This window comes from Staurois parvus, unplaced genomic scaffold, assembly GCF_062004578.1.
Source record: "Staurois parvus isolate SC_StPar_1 unplaced genomic scaffold, SC_StPar_1.0 ptg000604l, whole genome shotgun sequence".
In the NCBI taxonomy this organism is placed as follows: domain Eukaryota; kingdom Metazoa; phylum Chordata; class Amphibia; order Anura; family Ranidae; genus Staurois; species Staurois parvus.
In genome coordinates this window covers 98947-118047 of record NW_028318400.1, presented here as the reverse complement: position 1 = coordinate 118047, position 19101 = coordinate 98947, and the positions used below count along the sequence as shown (strand labels likewise).

At 41.6% G+C, this 19101-nt stretch overlaps 1 protein-coding gene across 2 annotated transcripts in view; it reads left to right on the top strand.

The window, feature by feature from the left end:
• LOC149449760 (alpha-2-macroglobulin-like protein 1) overlaps positions 1–19101 on the top strand; it is a 128671-nt gene that overhangs the window by 59406 nt on the left and 50164 nt on the right. For both annotated transcript variants that reach the window (XM_089692746.1, XM_089692747.1), the window contains exons 7-17: positions 899–1052; positions 1131–1215; positions 4591–4741; positions 6799–6913; positions 8320–8429; positions 10834–11001; positions 14842–15069; positions 15229–15295; positions 16104–16249; positions 16506–16655; positions 18506–18664. In XM_089692746.1, coding sequence (XP_089548872.1) covers positions 899–1052; positions 1131–1215; positions 4591–4741; positions 6799–6913; positions 8320–8429; positions 10834–11001; positions 14842–15069; positions 15229–15295; positions 16104–16249; positions 16506–16655; positions 18506–18664 — 1533 coding nt within the window. The remainder of the gene's footprint in view (positions 1–898; positions 1053–1130; positions 1216–4590; positions 4742–6798; positions 6914–8319; positions 8430–10833; positions 11002–14841; positions 15070–15228; positions 15296–16103; positions 16250–16505; positions 16656–18505; positions 18665–19101) is intronic.

Below are 19101 nucleotides of genomic sequence, written 5' to 3'. Positions count from 1 at the left end.
TTACTCAAGTACATTTTGGCAAACTGTAGTCTTGCTTTTTTATGTCTCTGTGTCAGCAGTGGGGTCCTCCTGGGTCTCCTGCCATAGCGTTTCATTTCATTTAAATGTCGACGGATAGTTCGCGCTGACACTGATGCTCCCTGAGCCTGCAGGACAGCTTGAATGTCTTTGGAACATGTTTGGGGCTGCTTATCCACCATCCGGACTATTCTGCGTTGCAATCTTTCATCAATTTTCCTCATCCGTCCACGACCAGGGAGATTAGCTACAGTGCCATGGGTTGCAAACTTCTTGATAATGTTGCGCACTGTGGACAAAGGCAAATCTAGTTCTCTGGAGATGGACTTGTAACCTTGAGATTGTTGATATTTTGCCACAATTTTGGTTCTCAGGTCCTCAGACAGTTCTCGTCTCCTCTTTCTGTTGTCCATGCTTAGTGTGGCACAGACAGACACACAATGCAAAGGTTAAGTGAACGTCTCTCCTTTTTATCTGCTTTCAGGTGTGATTTCTATATTGCCCACACCTGTTACTTGCCCCAGGTGAGTTTACAGGAGCATCACATGCTTGTAACATTCTTATTTATCCGCAGTTGTGAAAGGGTGCCAATACTTTTGTCCAGCCCATTTTTGGAGGTTTGTGTGACATTATGTCGAATTTGCTTTCTTTCCTCCCTTTTTTTGTTTTGTCCCAATACACACAAAGGGAATAAACATGTGTATAGCAAAACATGTGTTAATGCAATACGTTTCGTGAGAAATACATGATTTCCTGGAGAAATATCAAGGGTGCCAACAATTTCGGCCATGACTGTATATATATATATATATATATATATGCAGCTAGCCATGCAAGTAACATTATAAATAAAGTTGTTTTCAGCCTGTGTTTCTTTTAGGATCCAGGAAAGAATCTGATTGGTCAATGGATTAATGTAACTCTAAGCCAGGGATTGGCTGATTTTTCCTTTCCCCTGTCCTCTGAACCTTCACTGGGGCTATACACCATCCGACTGAAGGATACAACCCAGACCTTTACTGTGGAGGAATATGGTGAGTTACATCCTTTCTGTAGTTTGTGTTTGCTGCTTATTTCCAAAAACATAACTTGGTTTTCTTCTGTCCCTGCAGTGCTTCCAAAATTTGAGGTCAACTTCCAGTTCCCCGAAGTAGTTCTTTTAAACAGAAAAACGTTTCCAATCAAAATATGTGGCAGGTGAGGCCATTTAAAAGATCTAAAACCTTTTCAAGTGCCAGAGTATGTATAAAAAGATACATAATTTCTGAATCATTTACTTATTTTTTATTCAGCCAATTATCAGAGTTCAGTTTCCAACTGTGATTTAGGCTCCATGCACATTAGCTTATTTTTAAGCTCCTAGCAGCTTATGAGCATTTTTTTTCTACTCCTAGAAGCAATTAATGGTGTAAAAAAAAATCATTAACACATCGTACTTACAAATATGCTGGAAATTCAAAGCGTCAATAAATCTGAACTCTGGGAATGTGGCAAAAATAACCCTTGTTTTGGCCCCCCCACACTGAAAGGGTTAATGCTCTTTTAGTCTAGGGGGAAGCTGAACTAGTAAATACCTACCTGACTCCTTACTCTGGAACACTCCAGGTTTGTGACTGGGGTGTCTGAATCATCATTGACATTGCAAGGTTATTAACTCTGTATTGTTTGTGGTGGGGCAAGCATTTTAATGTAGCCCAAAGCACCCCATCTGGGTATGCCTAGACATAATGAGCATTTAACCCTTCCAGTGCAGGGGAGCCACACTGCAAGGGTTGTTTTTATCACATTTCTAAAGTTTATTAAAGAAGCTCTAACCCCATTCACTAAAATCCTGTACATTATTTAACATGTTCATGTCATTTCAGAAGAAATGTTTGGTTTTTTAAATTGAAGTTTTCATGAAAATAAAACCCGATGATTCTGCTATGGAGGTCTTGTTTCAGTCATATCCTGTTGGCAATGTTCTGTCTTTGTCCTCCAATTGTTCTCCTGGGTTGTTACTCTGCTGCGCATGAGCCTTATGGGGACTATAAGCAGCTGTGTGTCACGTACCTGGGTAGTGAGCCTGACGTGAAGAGGCAGACTTCTCGTACAACTCTGGCTCAAGGACCACTGATGGTGAGACAGCAGTCGCAGGTGCACGGTGGGGTATGAGTGCCTGGGATCAGTCCGGTAGCAGCAGATGGCTGATGAGTTGCAGGGACGAGTAGGATGCAGATGTAGCCGTGCAGGATGGATGGGTGTTGGAGCACCGTGTACTGAGAAGCAGAGTCAGACAAGCCGGGTTCGGTATTGACGAGACAGATCAGGCTTAAACGGCAGGCAGGAGAATAGTCGGATCACAGGCCGGGTTCAATAACAGGAGGTCAATCAGACAGGAGCAGGCAGAAGAATAATCCGAGGACAGGCCAGAAGTCAGGGCAGGAAGCAATCAAGCAGAGAACAGGAACAGGCTGGTTTTGGCAACGGGAATCAATCACAGAAGTCAGGAACACGAGCAGGGGGAAAAGACCATACGGCAATGAGACAAACACAGCAGACAGTTTAAATAGCCCTTTTGTCGCCAGCATTAGTGACAAGCGCATGCCCACATGCCCACTTGGCTTGCAAGGACTCTGCGCATGCGCATATTTGTGCACTGTGGAGCTTCACCTGCACTATGGGCAGGCCTTTCCTGACACTGTGTGACACTCATTGGGCAGGTAACTTCCACCTCTGTCACCAATAGGAAGCCAATCTTGAACACTGTAGAGCAAGTGCATGTGAACAGGAAGTGGCTATAGGAGGTGTGCGACACTGAGTTGTAATGCACTCGGAAGCTATTGGTAGACTTTTTTTCTGGGGTTTAACTGGGCTTTAATATTGGAAATTTATTTTAACACTTGTTACCATATACAGTGGCAAGAAAAAGTATGTGAACCCCTTGGGATTACGTGGAGTTTTGCATGAATTGGGTATAAAATGTGCTCTGAACGTCATCTAAGTCACAACAATAGAAGAACACAGTCTGCTGAACATAATACTACACAAACATTAGATGTTGCCATGGTTTAATTGCACATAACATGTAAACATTCACAGTGCAGGGAGGAAAAAGTATGTGAGGCCCTAGCTTAATGACTTCTCCCAGAGCTAATTGGAGCCAGGAGTGAGCCAACCTTGACTCCAATCAGTGTGATGATATTGGATGTGTTGCTGACAGCTGTCCTGCCCTTAAAAAACACACACCTGTTTTGGGTTTACTGGTTTCAAGAAACACTGTCTGATGTGAACCATGCCTCGCAGAAAAGAGCTCTCAGAAGACCTACGATCAAGAATTGTTGACTTGCATGAAGCTGGAAAGGGTTACAAAAGTATCTCCAAAAGCCTTGATGTTCATGTGTCCACGGTAAGACAGACTGTCTACAAACGGAGAAAGTTTAGCACTGTTGCTACTCTCCTTAGGCATGGTCGTCCTGTAAAAATGACTGCAAGAGCACAGCGCAGAATGCTGCATGAGGTAAAGAAGAATCCCAGAGTGTCAGCTAAAGATCTACAGAAATCTCTGGCACATGCTAACATTTTTGTTGACACATCTACAAAAAGGAAAACATTAAACAAGAATGGAGTACATGGGAGGACACCACGGAGGAAGCCATTGCTCTCCAAAAAGAATATTGCAGCACGTTTGAAGTTTGCAAAAGAGCACCTGGATGTTCCACAGCACTACTGGCAAAATATACTGTGGACAGATGAAACCAAGATTGAGTTGTTTGGGAAGAACACACAACACTATGTGTGGAGAAAAAAAGGCACAGCACACCAACATCAAAACCTCATCCCCACTGTAAAACATGGCGAAGGGAGCATCATGGTTTGGGGCTGCTTTGCTGCCTCAGGGCCTGGAGGGATTGTTGTCATTGATGGAAAAATGAATTCCAGAGTTTATCAAGACATTTTGCAGGAAAACGTATGACCATCTGTCCACCAACTGAAGCTCCGCAGAGGATGGGTGATGCAACAGGACAATGACCCAAAGCATACAAGTAATTCAACAAAACAATGGCTGCAACAGCACAGAATACGCCTTCTGGAGTGGCCCAGTCAGAGTCCTGACCTCAACCCGATTGAAATGCTGTGGCATGACCTTAAGACAGCGATTCACACCAGACATCCCAAGAATATTGCTACACTGAAACAGTTTTGTGAAGAGGAGTGGTCCAAAATGACTCCAGATCGTTGTGCAGGTCTGGTCTGCAACTACAGGAAACGTTTGGTTGAGGTTATTGCTGCCAAAGGAGGGTCAACCAGTTATTAAGTCCAAAGGTTCACATACTTTTTCCTCCCTGTACTGTGAATGTTTACATGTTATGTGCAATTAAACCATGGCAACATCTAATGTTTGTGTAGTATTATGTTCATCAGACTGTGTTCTTCTGTTGTTCTGACTTAGATGACGTTCAGAGCACATTTTATGCCCAATTCATGCAAAACTCCACGTAATCCCAAGGGGTTCACATACTTTTTCTTGCAACTGTATTTACTAGCTGACAGTATTCTGTAGTTAAAACATCCCATGGATTGTTCTTTTAGATACACCTATGGAAAGCCAGTAAAAGGAGGTTATAGGATTGAAGTTTGTCGTCAATACATTGATCGATATATATTTAACTACTGGAATTATAGAGATGCTATAAACGTGCAAAATGCGCAGAATGCCATTTGTGCAAACTTCACTGGGAAGGTAAGGTAACATTAAACTTTCATTATACTTAACAATTTTCATTTTGTAATAAATAGAAGACATGATTTTAAACATTATGAAAGCTTACATATCGTATTTTATTAAAGCCTTGCCCCCCTTCCCCCCCCAACCCTTCCTAAACACTATTTAAAACAATTCAGCCAAAATGTATACACTTACATATACTATTTTCTCCTTTCCTTGTCCTCCTACTCGTAGCTCCTGCTACTGCTCCTGCTTAGCTATTTGAAAAAACAACGTCATTGGTGGCCAACTTCTTTTTCCAGGTTCCCTTTGCCAGTCCACCGATGACATATGCACAACATCTCACACATACATCGCAATTGGTTTTGTGAGTAATTGTGTGTTTATGTGTGATCCTGTGAGATTAGGTGAGATTCCGGACATGCATCTTTGGTGGCTGGCAGAGGAAACTCGAAAACAGAAGCTGACTGTTGACATATTTACAAATTCTGGACATGAACAGTCAACTATCCTTGTGTGTAATAAATTTCCTTATTATCTAATGAGATTTAATGAGATTTTGAAGGTCCTGCAGCTTTGAAACTAGATCTCCGGGGAAGACAGTGGTGATATGGCCTTCCCCGGAGCATCGGTGCAGCTGGTGCTACGCCACCACTGCCTTGAGAAATCTGGAAGTGCAATCACAAAAAATGTAAAAAAAATGTAAACAAAATACAACTTGTGGGTGAGTTGCATGCAACAGGAGATTCTATATTTGGAAGGGTATGGTCCTCCTTAAAGAGACCCTGTTGACATACAATTCATTTAAACAACAACCTTTCATAACAATATATGTCTATATAAAGCCAAAGAAAAGCTAAAATGAAAAAAAAAAAAAAAAAACTCCCCAGAGAAATCAGCGCAAGGGACATAATTTACAGTCAGTAGGATGTGTCCCTTGTATTGATTCCTCTTATTTTAGTAGAAATCTTCACAATGAATCAGCACAAAAGACACATCCTACTGACTGTAAGTTATATCCTTTGTACTAATTGTTTTGTTTTTAATTTTAGTTATACTTATGCTTCAATGTATTTTTTGCATGCTCTTTACATTTACAATTTACAAGGCTTCTTTTGTGGAGACATCCAAAAGGCCTGAGGCTGCTGCTGGGTACCGCCATCTTGGATACGATGTAAGCAGCTCCAGTCATCACTCAATCAGAGTCATCTGATCTCAAATTATACTCTATAGTATTAGCCTTCGCCCCTCATCCTGCTACATAAAAGGTTATGTAGGAAGGTGAGTGGAGGGGCAGAAGAGCTGGGCCAACACAGAAAGTAATTAGACACTTCCAGAAAAAGAGAGGGCTATGATGCGGTAGGAGGGAAAAGGAAATGTGACTTTGCTTGGGAATCAACTCTTTTTGGAGTGGTAAAATTCCCTAGCAAGTTCAGAGGCCCATTGAAAGTGATATTTTTATGTTAATTTTAAATGTTTTACAGTCTTCTTTATTGCTATCCCATTGGGGACCAATATCCCCCTATGAGATAGCATTTTGCTGTGACAGCAATTTATTTTTGTCTGTTAGAACCTTAATATCTCCCCTGCCTTCACTGAGGAGTTGCACCATTAGCTTCTTCCCCAGTCACAGCAGCTGAACTACTGAAGGGAAATCAGTGAATGGACTTTTGCCGGTCTACCTCTGATCTAACTGACAACACCTGCCATGGTGGTCCTGGGTCCACAGGTGGGACAAAGGAGCCTGAGATACATGGTGGGGGCAGTTGGGCCAGATAGTAGCACCTTCAGTGGGCTATAGAAGTGCTTGAGTGGCTTTTCAGCTACCCAAATCACTTTCACCTTAATGCCTGCCACCCACTGAACAAATGTAAACAGTCCCAGCTGCTATTTAAATCCTGGTCTGAGACCTGCAATTTATATGATGAGTCCCTCTGGGGTAAAACAGTTGAGAAAGGTTGGATTTGAGTGTCAGGAGTGTTTTATATGTAGAATTGAGAACCCTTCATATACCTGTCTGACCTTTGCTATATGTGTAATTTTGAGTGATATGTGACTGACTGTCTTTCAAGTTGGATCCATCAGGATGTTCCACAGTGGAGGCAAAAACTGACACTTTTAACCTAACTAGGAGTGGCCTAAAAATGAGATTGGAGGGATCTGCATATATTACAGAGGAAGAGACAGGTATGTCTAAATTATAGGAAGTTTCCATTTGAGTTGCATAATTGTTTGGCCCTCTCTGGAAAGTTTTGAGTAATACCAACAACAGAAATGAACCACAGGTGGGTGGTAAGGAGCCCCCTGAAAGGATTCACAGAGTTATTGCTCAAACATTTTGTTGCTGTAAGTCTGTCCTTTGCGGACAGTTCCTGAACCACATTCAGTTATTGTGATGAGCTACATCAAGTATAAAAACAACCCCAATCACATATCTACAAAAATATTGTTACATTTTAACAAAATCCCTTCTCCCTCTGCCTGATTCCTTTCTTATACAAGCTGTCCTTCAGAGTATGTGATATAAACTACATATCGTTATTCAAGAAGTATGGATGTAAGAAGAGATAAATGACTGTAAAGAGAGAAAATCACATCAATGTCACTGAGATCCATACATGGTTCCTGAGCTATTCTTTGTGGTCCATTTCCCTGCAGGGTCTAGGTTGTGGAGTCGGCAACCCAATCTATGCTGAATACTAAACAGTTCAGTGTTTTTATTTCAGTCCTCAAGTTAAAAGTTGTAAAAAATGTCTGATGGCAGATGGATTCTGTATGACAGAGTATCACAACCTTTTTTCAGTCGCTCTCTCGCATCAGAGCTCTACAATACATCAGTGGCCCTCCAAATCACAGAACCCCCAATCACACAGTTCTCCCCATCACAGATCCCGTTAATCACACAGTCCTCTATTCTTATCAGAGCCCTACTTTTTGGCTTGAGCAGAATAGCAGAGGGCAAGCAATTGAGCAAGTCTGGAGGAGGTGAACTTCTCTCCTCATCAATTGGGTGGGCAGGCCTGCATACCACCTGTCCTGGAACAGCACCATGTGCTGCCATGGTGTGGGATGGCTGCTAACCCCATAGAAACAAATGATCGAAAAATCATCATGGCCCTAGAATGTCAATGGATGTTACTGTGCTGAAGGATAATCTGTCTGCACCATAGCAACTCACCCACGGCAAACTGGGTCCTATACTTGTGACACCCATGGGGAGTTCAAACAGCACCCTAGGTGAGAAGCACTGATGTATGAAACAGCTTTGCCTTCCATACTTGCCCAGGTTGGTGTAATGCGTAAACGCAGCCTTAGAATTCACTTGGTATACATTCATTGATAGATGAATCATTCTATGATATTTTGCTGTTTATTGGCTCAGAATAAGATGACATCTCCCTCCAACCAAGAATTATGCTAAGGGTACTTATACACCTAGGAAAACCCCTCCACTATAGGGATACTGCTAAGGAAGCTCAGATCCGTTACTTTACATCGAACAGTGAACACTTCATTGTGGTCAGGCTAACTCTGATGCATTACATATCTACCACATTGTATAATTCCTGTGTTCTTTTTCATTCATTGTGTAGGAGTTCAGCTGTCAACCCGAAGTCATGCCTCCATCTCAGAATTTATACACAAACTGAAGTTTGTAAACTTTGAAACTTACTACAAGCCTGGGTTCCCATACAAAGGGATGGTAAGTTATCCAGCTCTGTATCCAGCAGAGCTTCTGATCATTTTTTTGTAGTGATTACCCCCAAAGGAGCTACTGATTTTTGGGTCCCTTGGTTCTGGATGTCAATGACCTTCCACATCCTCTGACACACCAAGGCTGGGAGGGTATACCTTTTGAACAATACACAATAATGCAAAGAACAAAAGAATAGAAAGCAGAAATAAACATCTCAAAAAGTATATGGAAACAGTTGCATAATAATGTTTTCATTTACTAATTAAGTGGACTAATGACTGACCCTTATCCCTAGACTATAGGAGCTCAAATGGTTCAACAGTCACTAATAAATCATCCCCTAGTGCATTGGGACCCAAATCCCTTGGAGAACTCAAGTCCCCACGAACCTGCATTAGGGTGCCTGAATAGTGTCCCAAGTGGGCAATACTGTTCCGTTAAACAGGGTGCCGTCTCCTAAGTTGTCTCCTCTCACTCTCCATCTGGAGCTCAGGGGTGCCAACTATGGTGATGTCCTTCCCACGACCAGACACCTGACTTGGCAGTGGTGTTCCCACAGATCAGGAGATGTCAGTGGCCATTCTTCATTTCTGACACTGTGGCAAAATGCCCTAATAGCAGCCTGCTGCAGTGTGTGTGCTCTACAACATCCTCCCAATGAATGCCCTGATCCCAGGAACAGTCTTTCCTTTTCCTCTGTAGACCTGGTAATGCTGGGATCTGTAATTCCAGAGTCAGTCTGCAGCTCACACTCAGTGTTCCTGGGGACTATATCTCCCATCAGTCCTTGCTCCTTCCATCAGGCTCTGACCTTTCCCAGACTGCACAGCTTCAGAATTGACCTCTTCCTCTGTTTTTCCGGGAGGTGGGTAGGGCTTTCCTCTGGCTGCACACATCTGTGCTCTCTCTCTCTCCCATCACTCCTCACACAGTCGAGGAAAGGGAGAACAGCTGCATCACTGGCTGTGTGTGAGTGGCTGCAGCACATGTGACACTAAGGCTCAGTTCACACTAGCCTTGTAAGCAGGCATTTTGCAGGCCTTTGAGGGGTGTTTTTAACGCTCTTCAAATGCCTATGAAAATTATACACATGGCAGCACACAGTACTGTTCACACTTAAGCATTAGCGTTGTGTCAAAATTAACACCTCATGTTGAGTCAGGAGGAGTTGAAGACTTTCAATGCTTCCCATTCAAGTCTATGGTGATGCTCCTCAAATGCCTGGCAGGCATTTCCAGAGCATTTGCGAGGCATTTGTGAGGCATTTGTGAGGCATTTGCGAGGCGTTTGCGGGGCATTAATACCATTAGCTGCATTATGGGCGTTTGTGGTGCGTTTGTAATGCTTGGAAAATGCCTATGAAATGCCTCAAAACCACTGGCATTTGGGGAGCATTTAATGAGCTTTAAAAATGCTCCCCAAACGCCTGTCTAAAGCCTGTCCATGGACGCCCTCCCAGAATCAGACGACCACGCTATATCCATCTTTTGGCTATAGCACGAAAGTCTGTTAGAAGAGAGGAGGGAGGAGCATGGGAGTTCCTGGCAATCCTGGGCTATGGGGATGTGTGTTTCTATTGATGCACACATTGGAGACACGACTATAGTTTTTGCATGCAAGGGTGACTCCTAAGGATGCTGCAAGAGAAAAGAGCCACCCCGAAACAGGAAACCTGGAGCAGCGGTCATGGCAAAAGTTTTAACTGGAACATAGGTCAAGATTAAAAGATAAAGCTGCTTACTCAGTAAGTGAATAAATCAGATGCTGTAAGTGCCTAAAACACTAAGGATTTGATATGATTTTAAACACCAGTCAGGAGTGCCCATACCGCTACACTGACAGGTTACCTATAATGTAACAAATGGTGCTCAGGGCTTTTAAATAAAAAAAAAACTAATATCAGAATGTGTTCAACAAGTCAGTAGTAGGTCACTAAAAGAGTTTTTGGTAAAAGTGCTGATTAAAATGGAAATAAACCCACCAATTTAACTGTTTGCCTAAACAGGTAAATTCAGGGCATGGTTGGTATCATAGCTGAGCACACGTGCAGCATCATGACAATTGTAGATCAAACAGAGGCTAAGATGGCAGCTTTCTTGGATGTAAAGGATAGCAGTGTATTGTGAAGATGCTACAACTTGCATCTTTATTTATCAAATAAAGAACCTCCGTTTCACTCTTGATTTCTCTTGGTTGTTGTTGCAGAGCAGACCATGCACCTTACACATGATTCTATTACATGAGTTACTCATGAGTTACTGCCTATTAATATTCATTCCTTGTATTATTAAAGAGACACTGTCATAAAACGTTTAGTTATACTTTAAGTGAAACTTTCCCATATGTTCTACATGATCGAATTAGTCACAATTTTAATAAATTTTATTAAAATTCATGTGTCTTACTGCAGATCAAACTGGAAGATAACAATGGCAATCCTATATCCGGGCAGACTGTTAAGTTCTTCATCTACACCAACAACCGCTTAAGCAATCAAACACTGGTGACCAATGTGAAAGGACTAGCCTCCTTTAAGATTGATGATACAGCCAAATGGGAAGGTCACACCTCGATATGGGTAATATCAAATTAGTGGACTGTTCTAGATAAAAGAGAGACATTTAAAAAAGTCACATTACACAGCTTAATAAATATATGCTAGATTGGTGTCAGGCAGAATAACAAGTTATTTTAACCACTACACTTGAGGGGAGTCCTTTTGTGAAGTCCAGGGTGGTATACTCCTAAACTGAAATTCTCCCTGAGGACAAAGTGTTGAAATTAGAATGAAGGGAAGGTAAAATGCAAGGACGGTTGAGAGGTGAGATGCTGATCATACAATAGCTGTGCATGCATTAGATAAGGCATTCTTAATGTAGCACTACCCTCTTAAGGGCCACTGGATTTGTTTTGGTCCCCCAATACTCTGCAGAGCCAGACAACACGCATTTTCCACACTTTGCATGCATAGAGTCAGTAAACAGTCCTTGAGCTTGGTCTTGTGGTTTTTATTAGGGGTAAGTTGAAAGCCAGAAGAATGGTCCCGCACTTATCCCTGATAGGGAAACCAATATCATTCAGAGCTTGAGGAAGGTATAGTTTGTTCAGTTTCCTTTATGTCAGAAGTGAAGGCACTTAAACTGTACTTGTGTTTGCTGTTAAATTTACCTTACCTTTTCAGAAGTTTTATTAAATAACCTGCACTTTCTGGTTTCTGGGATAAAAGCAACTTCAAAGAAACAGTTGTGTTGTGTACATTCCTTGATACCTCTGCTACAAAGAAACCATCCAAATTTGGCCTAGTTGGCAGGATGATGGAACAACTCTGTTCTTTGACAGATGCAACTGGGGAAGCAGTGATAGTATCACGTACCTGGTAGCAGAGCCTGACATGATGAGGAAGGCCTCTCCTACACATCTGACTTGGGGCCCCTGGTAGTGTGAATAGAAGGCTCAGGAGTGCAGAGTAGAATGAGTGCCTATAAGTCTTGCTAGCAGCAGAGCAGGTGTCCACATCAAGCAGGAGAAGTCATCAGTTCTCTTCAGTGAAGCAGGAGGAGGGCTGATAGACAGCTGGTGGGTAGCAGACTGTAGATCAGCAGGATGTTAGGCAGGTACCGGTGACTGCAGGAAGAATAGCAGAGACAGGCAGATTGGGTCATAAACTGGAAGGACAGATCAGGTACAGAGGCACAGGCAAGGCCTTGGTCAAGGTACAAGCCGGGCTAGGAGTCAATTAGTGGAAGAGAAGCAAATGGAGCAGGCAGAAGCGGTGGTCGAGGACAAGCCAAGGTCAGTGCAGGCAGAGTTCAAAGAATAGTCAGGACAAGCTGGGTCAGCATCCTGAGTCAGAAACCAGGAACAAAGGATTTCAGGATACACAGGAGGCTGACAATAAAGCAGCACTGATCCTGAACACTGGCACAGTTTAAATAGCCCATTTGGTAGTCATTGGTGTTTTCACTTTGAGGTTTGTCAAATTTGTATTATTTATATGACTTGCTACTGTTGTGTTACCTACCTTTCTACTTCATTCTTCTTCCTCTCCCCCCTTATCCCCATCTTGTCCTTCCTGCTCTTTTTTCTTCATACTCTGGTTCACACTCTGAGATCTTCTTCTCAACTCCTTTCCATTGTGGGTAGCTGCTATCTGAACTGTAATATGTACAGTATATGCTTGCTGACTCAGGATACCAGGTTGAATTTGTCAGATTTTCAGCATTGGAAGTTTGTATACACTGTTTATCGACTGTATGTCACAAGCTTGACTGTACTCATGTACCTTGGTATGTTTATACTTTTGTACAATTTCAGTAAATGCAACTGTTAAAAAAAAATAGCCGTTTGGTGCCAACATCTGTCATAAGTGCGCGTGAGCACAGAGATGCACACGTGTATGTGTACAGGTACGAACACCATTGTGTGTGCACATGAGCATGTGCCCAATTCCTATATCTGTGAGAAGGAACATGGATTAGCCTGTGAAGATGCACAGAAGTCCACCCAGAGGAGCCATCTAGTCTACTGGCATGCCCTGCCTGACAGACAGCTTCAATGGAAGTAGCCTTGTCAGTAACTCCAAAATGTAATGGTACAAACATGTCCCTCACAGATTGGGTGAAATGACGTTAAAGCTCTGCTTGCATTTATCAAATACCCAGTGGTACTTATCAACTTATGCAACTTGTGCATGACCAGTTTATCTCTGGGATTCTGACAGGATTCCTGAAAGCTTTAAAACATGATTGGGAGGGTGAAAGGGCTTGGGTGACAGCTGCCCCGTTACAAAGCATTGTTAACGCTTGCCAAGCACATCAGAAGCAGACCCTACAGTTGACAGAAAAAGTCGCAGTGGTAAACTTGTCCCCTAGATGAGCTTTAATGTTGCCTCCCTGCAACAATAAGGTAGGTTTAATTTTTCCAATTCAAGTGTGAACTAGAAGAAAATTAAGTGGGACTGTTGTAATGGTAGGACCACAGTGGAGCCTCTTAATTCATTGGATCAATCTAGGCTCAATGTCTATTTGGCTGCTTTTTCATTGCAGATGTTATTTAATGACATGTATTTCGACCCCATATCCAGAGTTAAAAGCCAAGTGTGTCTCAATCCAGACTAGAATTAGATCATGAGCAAAAAATGCAACTGCAGCAACTTGTATAAAGCACCCTTTACATACTGGGGAAGAAAGACTTTTGAGGGAAATGTATTGAAACATTCTCCCTGCTCTTTGTCAGTAGGTCACACATTTTTTGTGAAAACTGTTAATTAGAGGCTTATTTGAAAAAAGCTGTAGCCACTTGGCTGTATAGTTTTAGTCTTCAAGAAGGATGGCAGCTTTCACTTCTTTGTGGACTTCATGAAGCTGAATGCCTGCACACATCAAGATGTATTTGTTATCAAAGGTTGAAGAATAGTTAATGGCCTTAGGGCAAGTCTGTTTTCTTTTCAACCTTAGATTTGGCAAGTGGATACTGGCAAGTTTTGGTCAAGGAAGAAGCTAGTAAAAAGATTACCTTTTATCACCTTTATTAGTTTACCTAATGCTCTCAGTACTTTCCAAAGTCCACGGGAACGCTGCTTAGGAGATCTTAATCATTTTTTATATTTTTGGTTAATATTATATTCTCAAAAACTACTGAAGAACAAGTTAAACATGCAGACCGAGTTTTTTTCTGTACTTGAGTCTGTCTGTAAGTTTCAATAAACCCAAATCATCAAAATGTCAATACATGCTATATTACATTATAGGGTTGATTTACTAAAATCCGGTGCAGCTCTGCATAGAAACCAATCAACTTCCAGGTTTTTTTTCTTGTCACAGCTTAATTGAACAAGCTGAGGTTAGAAGCTGATTGGCTACCATGAACAGCTGCATACTTTGTTTGGTCTCCTTTATGCAAAAAGTGAAGACTCTTGAACTGTACTTGTGTCTGCTGTTAAATTCCCCTTACTGTTTTGAAAGTAAAACTGAAAAACCTTAGTGACTGCTGTTAAATAACCTTCCTGTTTTGGAAGTGTAGTTGAAAAAACTTAGTGTACATTCTAATTTCTGAGGTTAATGAAATTTTAAAGAGAAAGTTGTGTTGTATACTTTCCTTGATATCTCTGCTACGAAGTAATCACTCAACACAACATGATCCGGAATCACTCCAGTCAGTACCTAATCACCACTGGGGATGTGAGTTGTCAATGACAGCCAAGATTAGGAGCCAACAGTCACACAAAGTTCTCCAGAATCGTGCATCATGCTGAGGGACATTTAATTACAGGTAGTGGGCAGGAAGGATTAGATAGGTTTGTTTTGTTTTCCACTATGTCCATAGTATTAGTATAGAGTAATTATCTGACATTTGCCTTTTACAACCTTTTGTATATTACTATTTCACTATTTTTTCTGAATTGTGTCTCTTTTTAAAGGCAGAAACTGAAATAAAATCAAAACACATGCATGGCTTCTTTACAGCTGAAGAAGGCTATGCTCATGCTTTCATTAAAACTATCTACTCTCGGAGTAAGAGCTTCCTGAATGTTCACAACCCAAATACAAATCTTCCATGTGAAGGTCAGCAGGAGATCAAGGTGGAATATATCATCCATTGCTCAGAGCTGGGGAAGAAAGTTACACAAATAGACTTACATTACGTGGTAAGCACTTGTAACACATTATATACTTCAGAGTCAGCCACAGAGAGCAAACATTTGAATGTTTAGTCCCTGATTAAGGCTGGTATTCCCCAACCTATATGCTGCCTGCAAGTTCTAAAATACTAATAATGAATCACTTAACTTTTAATTTACTTACAGATTACTAGTAGAGGATCAATTCAACAGTTTGGATCATCACAAATACCCATTCCAGTTGTCACTTTAGGTAAAGTTTTTTCAATGTCTTTCCTTTCCCCTTCTCCTATTGTCCTCTTCTAATTCCTCTTCCCTTTTCTCTAACCCTCTTCTCTGCTCTTCTATTCTACTACCCTACTCTCCTCCATCATGTTCTTTCTGTATTCTTTCCTCTCTTATCTTCTCTTGTCCTATCCACTCCATTCCCCTTCATTCCATTAACCTCTCCTTTGATCTTCTTTACCCTCCCCCTCTTCTCCTCTCCACTTCACCCCTCCATAACCCTACACTATATTTTTTTCCTGCTTTCCTCTTCTTCCCTTTCTCCTCCTTTCCACTCCCTACTCTTTTCCTCCTCTTCCCTCAGATCCTCCACTCCACTCTCCTCTCATCTTCTTCCCTTTCCTTGTCTCTCCTTCTCCTATCCCTCCCCTCTCTCTCTTTTCTCTAGTTCCCTTTTTTATTCTTCTACCCTCTGCACCAATATTCTTTTCTTTCCTCATCTCTTTTTTCTTCTCCTCTGCTCTCTTCCTCTCTCCACTTCTCTTTTCTTCCCCTCCTCTACCCTCTCCTCTACACCTCTACCCTTTCCTGTAATCTTCTTCCCTTTCCTTTTCTCCTCTACCACCCAACCCCTCTCCCCAACCCTCCTACCCTCTCATCCTCTCTTCTTTTTATTCCTCCTCTCTTCTTTCCCATCCTCTGCCATCTCCTTTTCCATTCCTCTCCTTCACTCTCATAGCCTTTCCCGTTATTTTCTTCACATTCATCTTCATTCCTGTCCTCACCTCTTCTCTCTGTTCTTCGCTCTAATGAAAAGAATAATATGATTCTTTTAGCTCTTCATGGTGAAGCCTTCATCAGCCTTTCGCATAGTCCTGGAATTACTTCAACACTTGCTGCATTTGTATACATCCTATTACCAGATGGAGAAATTGTGGCAGATTCAAAAGTCTTTAAAGTACAAAGATGCCTAAAGAACAAGGTGAAATGAGAGAAGTCAAGTTGTTTTAGCATTCCCTATACACATAATAATAAACATAGTTATCATAACTTGTTACAGAATCTATATTTCATCCAAATACCCTGAATAAACAAATAAATTGGAAAATCAGAAAATCTGATTTTGGGCGGTATATTTTTAATGCTGATCATTATGCTTTTAGAAAATTCAATATCAATCTATTAAGTATATTTTTCACAGATCTGGCTAAATTGTTCATGTCTTGTATACATTCCAGGTATCAGTTGGCTTCATAACAGATGAGGTCCTCCCAGGATCGGATGTGTCTCTCCAGGTTCAGGCAGCTCCTGGCTCTCTTTGTGGTCTCAGGGTGGTGGACAAGAGTTCTGTGCTAATGGATCCAAGCAAAGAGCTGACTGCTGACAAGGTGAGACTGTTCATCATTCATTTTTTCTTACCACATGCAGTAGAATCCGGAAGAGAATCTTAACTGATATTGGCAAGCCAATAATATACAGTGAAGGAAATAAGTATTTGATCCCCTGCTGATTTTGAATGCTTGCCCACTCACAAAGAAATGATCAGTCTAAAAATCGAATGGCAGGCGTATTGTAACACTGAGAGACAGAATAGCAACAAACAATTCAACTAACAAATTATGCACTGATTTGCATGTTCATGAGGGAAATAGGTATTTGATCCCCTATCATTCAGCAGAATTTCTGGCTACCAGGTGTCAAGCTGAGATTAGAAGCAGTCTCATAAAGGGAGTGCTGCTAATCTCATTTTGTGAACACCACACCTGAACTTACCTCGTTCTGGGGGCTGATGATGTCTGTCCTTTCCAGCAACACTGCCTGAAGGCAGTCCCCTTCCCAACTGGGCCCCCTCCCAGGCTCCTGCACCTCAGCCTTCCTCACATCTTCCACCAGAACTCTTCTGCGAGGCTCAGTCACTCTTGAGGGCTGTCCTGACCCCATTCCAAGCCTCCTGCTTGAGGATTGGCCAGGATCCCTCAAGAGTGCAGACCAGCTCTTCCTCACCCTCACCCACTGAGTTTTAGAGACTTCTCTAAGTTTCTAGATCAGGAGGAGGTATTAGGGAACTGGTCTGCAGAACCTCTGACCCAAATATGACCCCCTCTGACTATTTCCCCAGGCTGCTATCCAACCTTCTAGCTAAAAAAAAATTAATCTAGCTCCCCTACCTAACTGGGAGGATGCTACACTATTTACATTTTTTTGTGAATGAGGGGTACTATGTAGTCTGATAAGCCCCCTCCCATAAACGTCTCAAAACCATTGAGTTGGGAAAAAGAGCCCATTGTCCTCATCACATGGGAAAAAGTTCTCTACCAGGAAGGTAGAGTTACCAACCCCCCCCCCCCCCCCCCCCCCGTTGCGGGCATGTGGCCTGGCATGGTTCAGAAGACCTGTATTCTCAGAAACACACAAGGCCCCAACTGGTGGTACTACTTTGTACAGCATTCAGCCTTGTCCAGACACAGCCTGTCATAAACTCTGACATGCTGCTAGCACCAGGAGCTGGATGCTATACCTGTCCCTTCTAGATGCACTAAAGCACAGCGAAGGCCCAGTGTGCATAGGGCGTTAGAGCATAACTTAAGATACAGAATACTCACATCCATTCCATTGACGTGACTGTAGGATTCCTCACTGGCTTCTGATTTGTTTTCCGTGGGTACCTGGTTTTCAACCTCTTGATTGGCTGGTGGAGCTATGACCCCCTGCACTTTCAAAGAAGTCATTCATCACAGCACATTGGCATTGTGCTGACAGGCAGGGAAGTTCCTTTTTCTTTTCTACAATAAAAAGTTGTCTACTCAGTTTTTTCTAGTACCACTTTAATGCATTCCTAAATCCCAGCCCCGGGCATTTGGCTCATTACCAGTCACCAACAAGGAAGAAAGAAAAGAACCTGACCTTCTATTATACCCATCTGCAGTAACACAAGTCACAGATCAGGAACTTACTATCTGTCTATTGCTATATGTAAAAGAAATTTAAATTTTTTTCTAATTTTATTTATTACTGTTATGTTTAAGTCAACCCTAAAAAAAATACTTTCAAAATATACACCTCTAGAAAGAAAGGGTTCAATGCAAGTGCAGAAGTCTATTTAGGCTTTGTGCACAGCTGCTGCACAGAAAATAGAGCCCAAAAATGCACACCAGTGTGGAAGGGGCCTTATTCAACAATTCTACACAAGTTTGTTTGATTTCAAAATTCCTGTTTTTCATTTGATTTTTCTTTCCAGATTTTTGATCTCTTTCCATATTCAGATTTTCGAAATAACGAAGAAACAATCGTGGATTTATCATACTGTGATTATAACTATTATCCTCAAGATATAACTGGTAACCAAGGAAATCTAGAGGTCTTCAAGAATTCTCATGATGTGTTTCGCATACTAAGGGTAATATATATTTTGTAAAATAGGAGGGGGGTTTGAATGTCCATTGTTTTAAAGTGAACCTGTACGTCAAGCCATTTTTTTTTTGTTTTATACAAAGTGGAGAGGATTTAGCTAGCCTACTATCTAGTATCATTTCTTAACACAGATTTTAACCACTTGCCTTCTGAAACATTTTTTTTACTCTTTTGGGCACAAGTTAAAATCTGCATTGTTTGCTAGAAACTCACTCAGAATCTCCAGACATTATATATTTTCTGAAAACAGAGGCCCTAGAGAATAAATATCACCAGATATTTGCACAGCTGTTTATCAAAAGTAAATTTTCAGCAAATTATACAATCATAATGTGAAGTGAAAAAATGCTGCGCTACATGAAACAATGGTACAAACCATTATATAACCAAAAAACAAAGTGAAGAAATAAATATATATTAGAA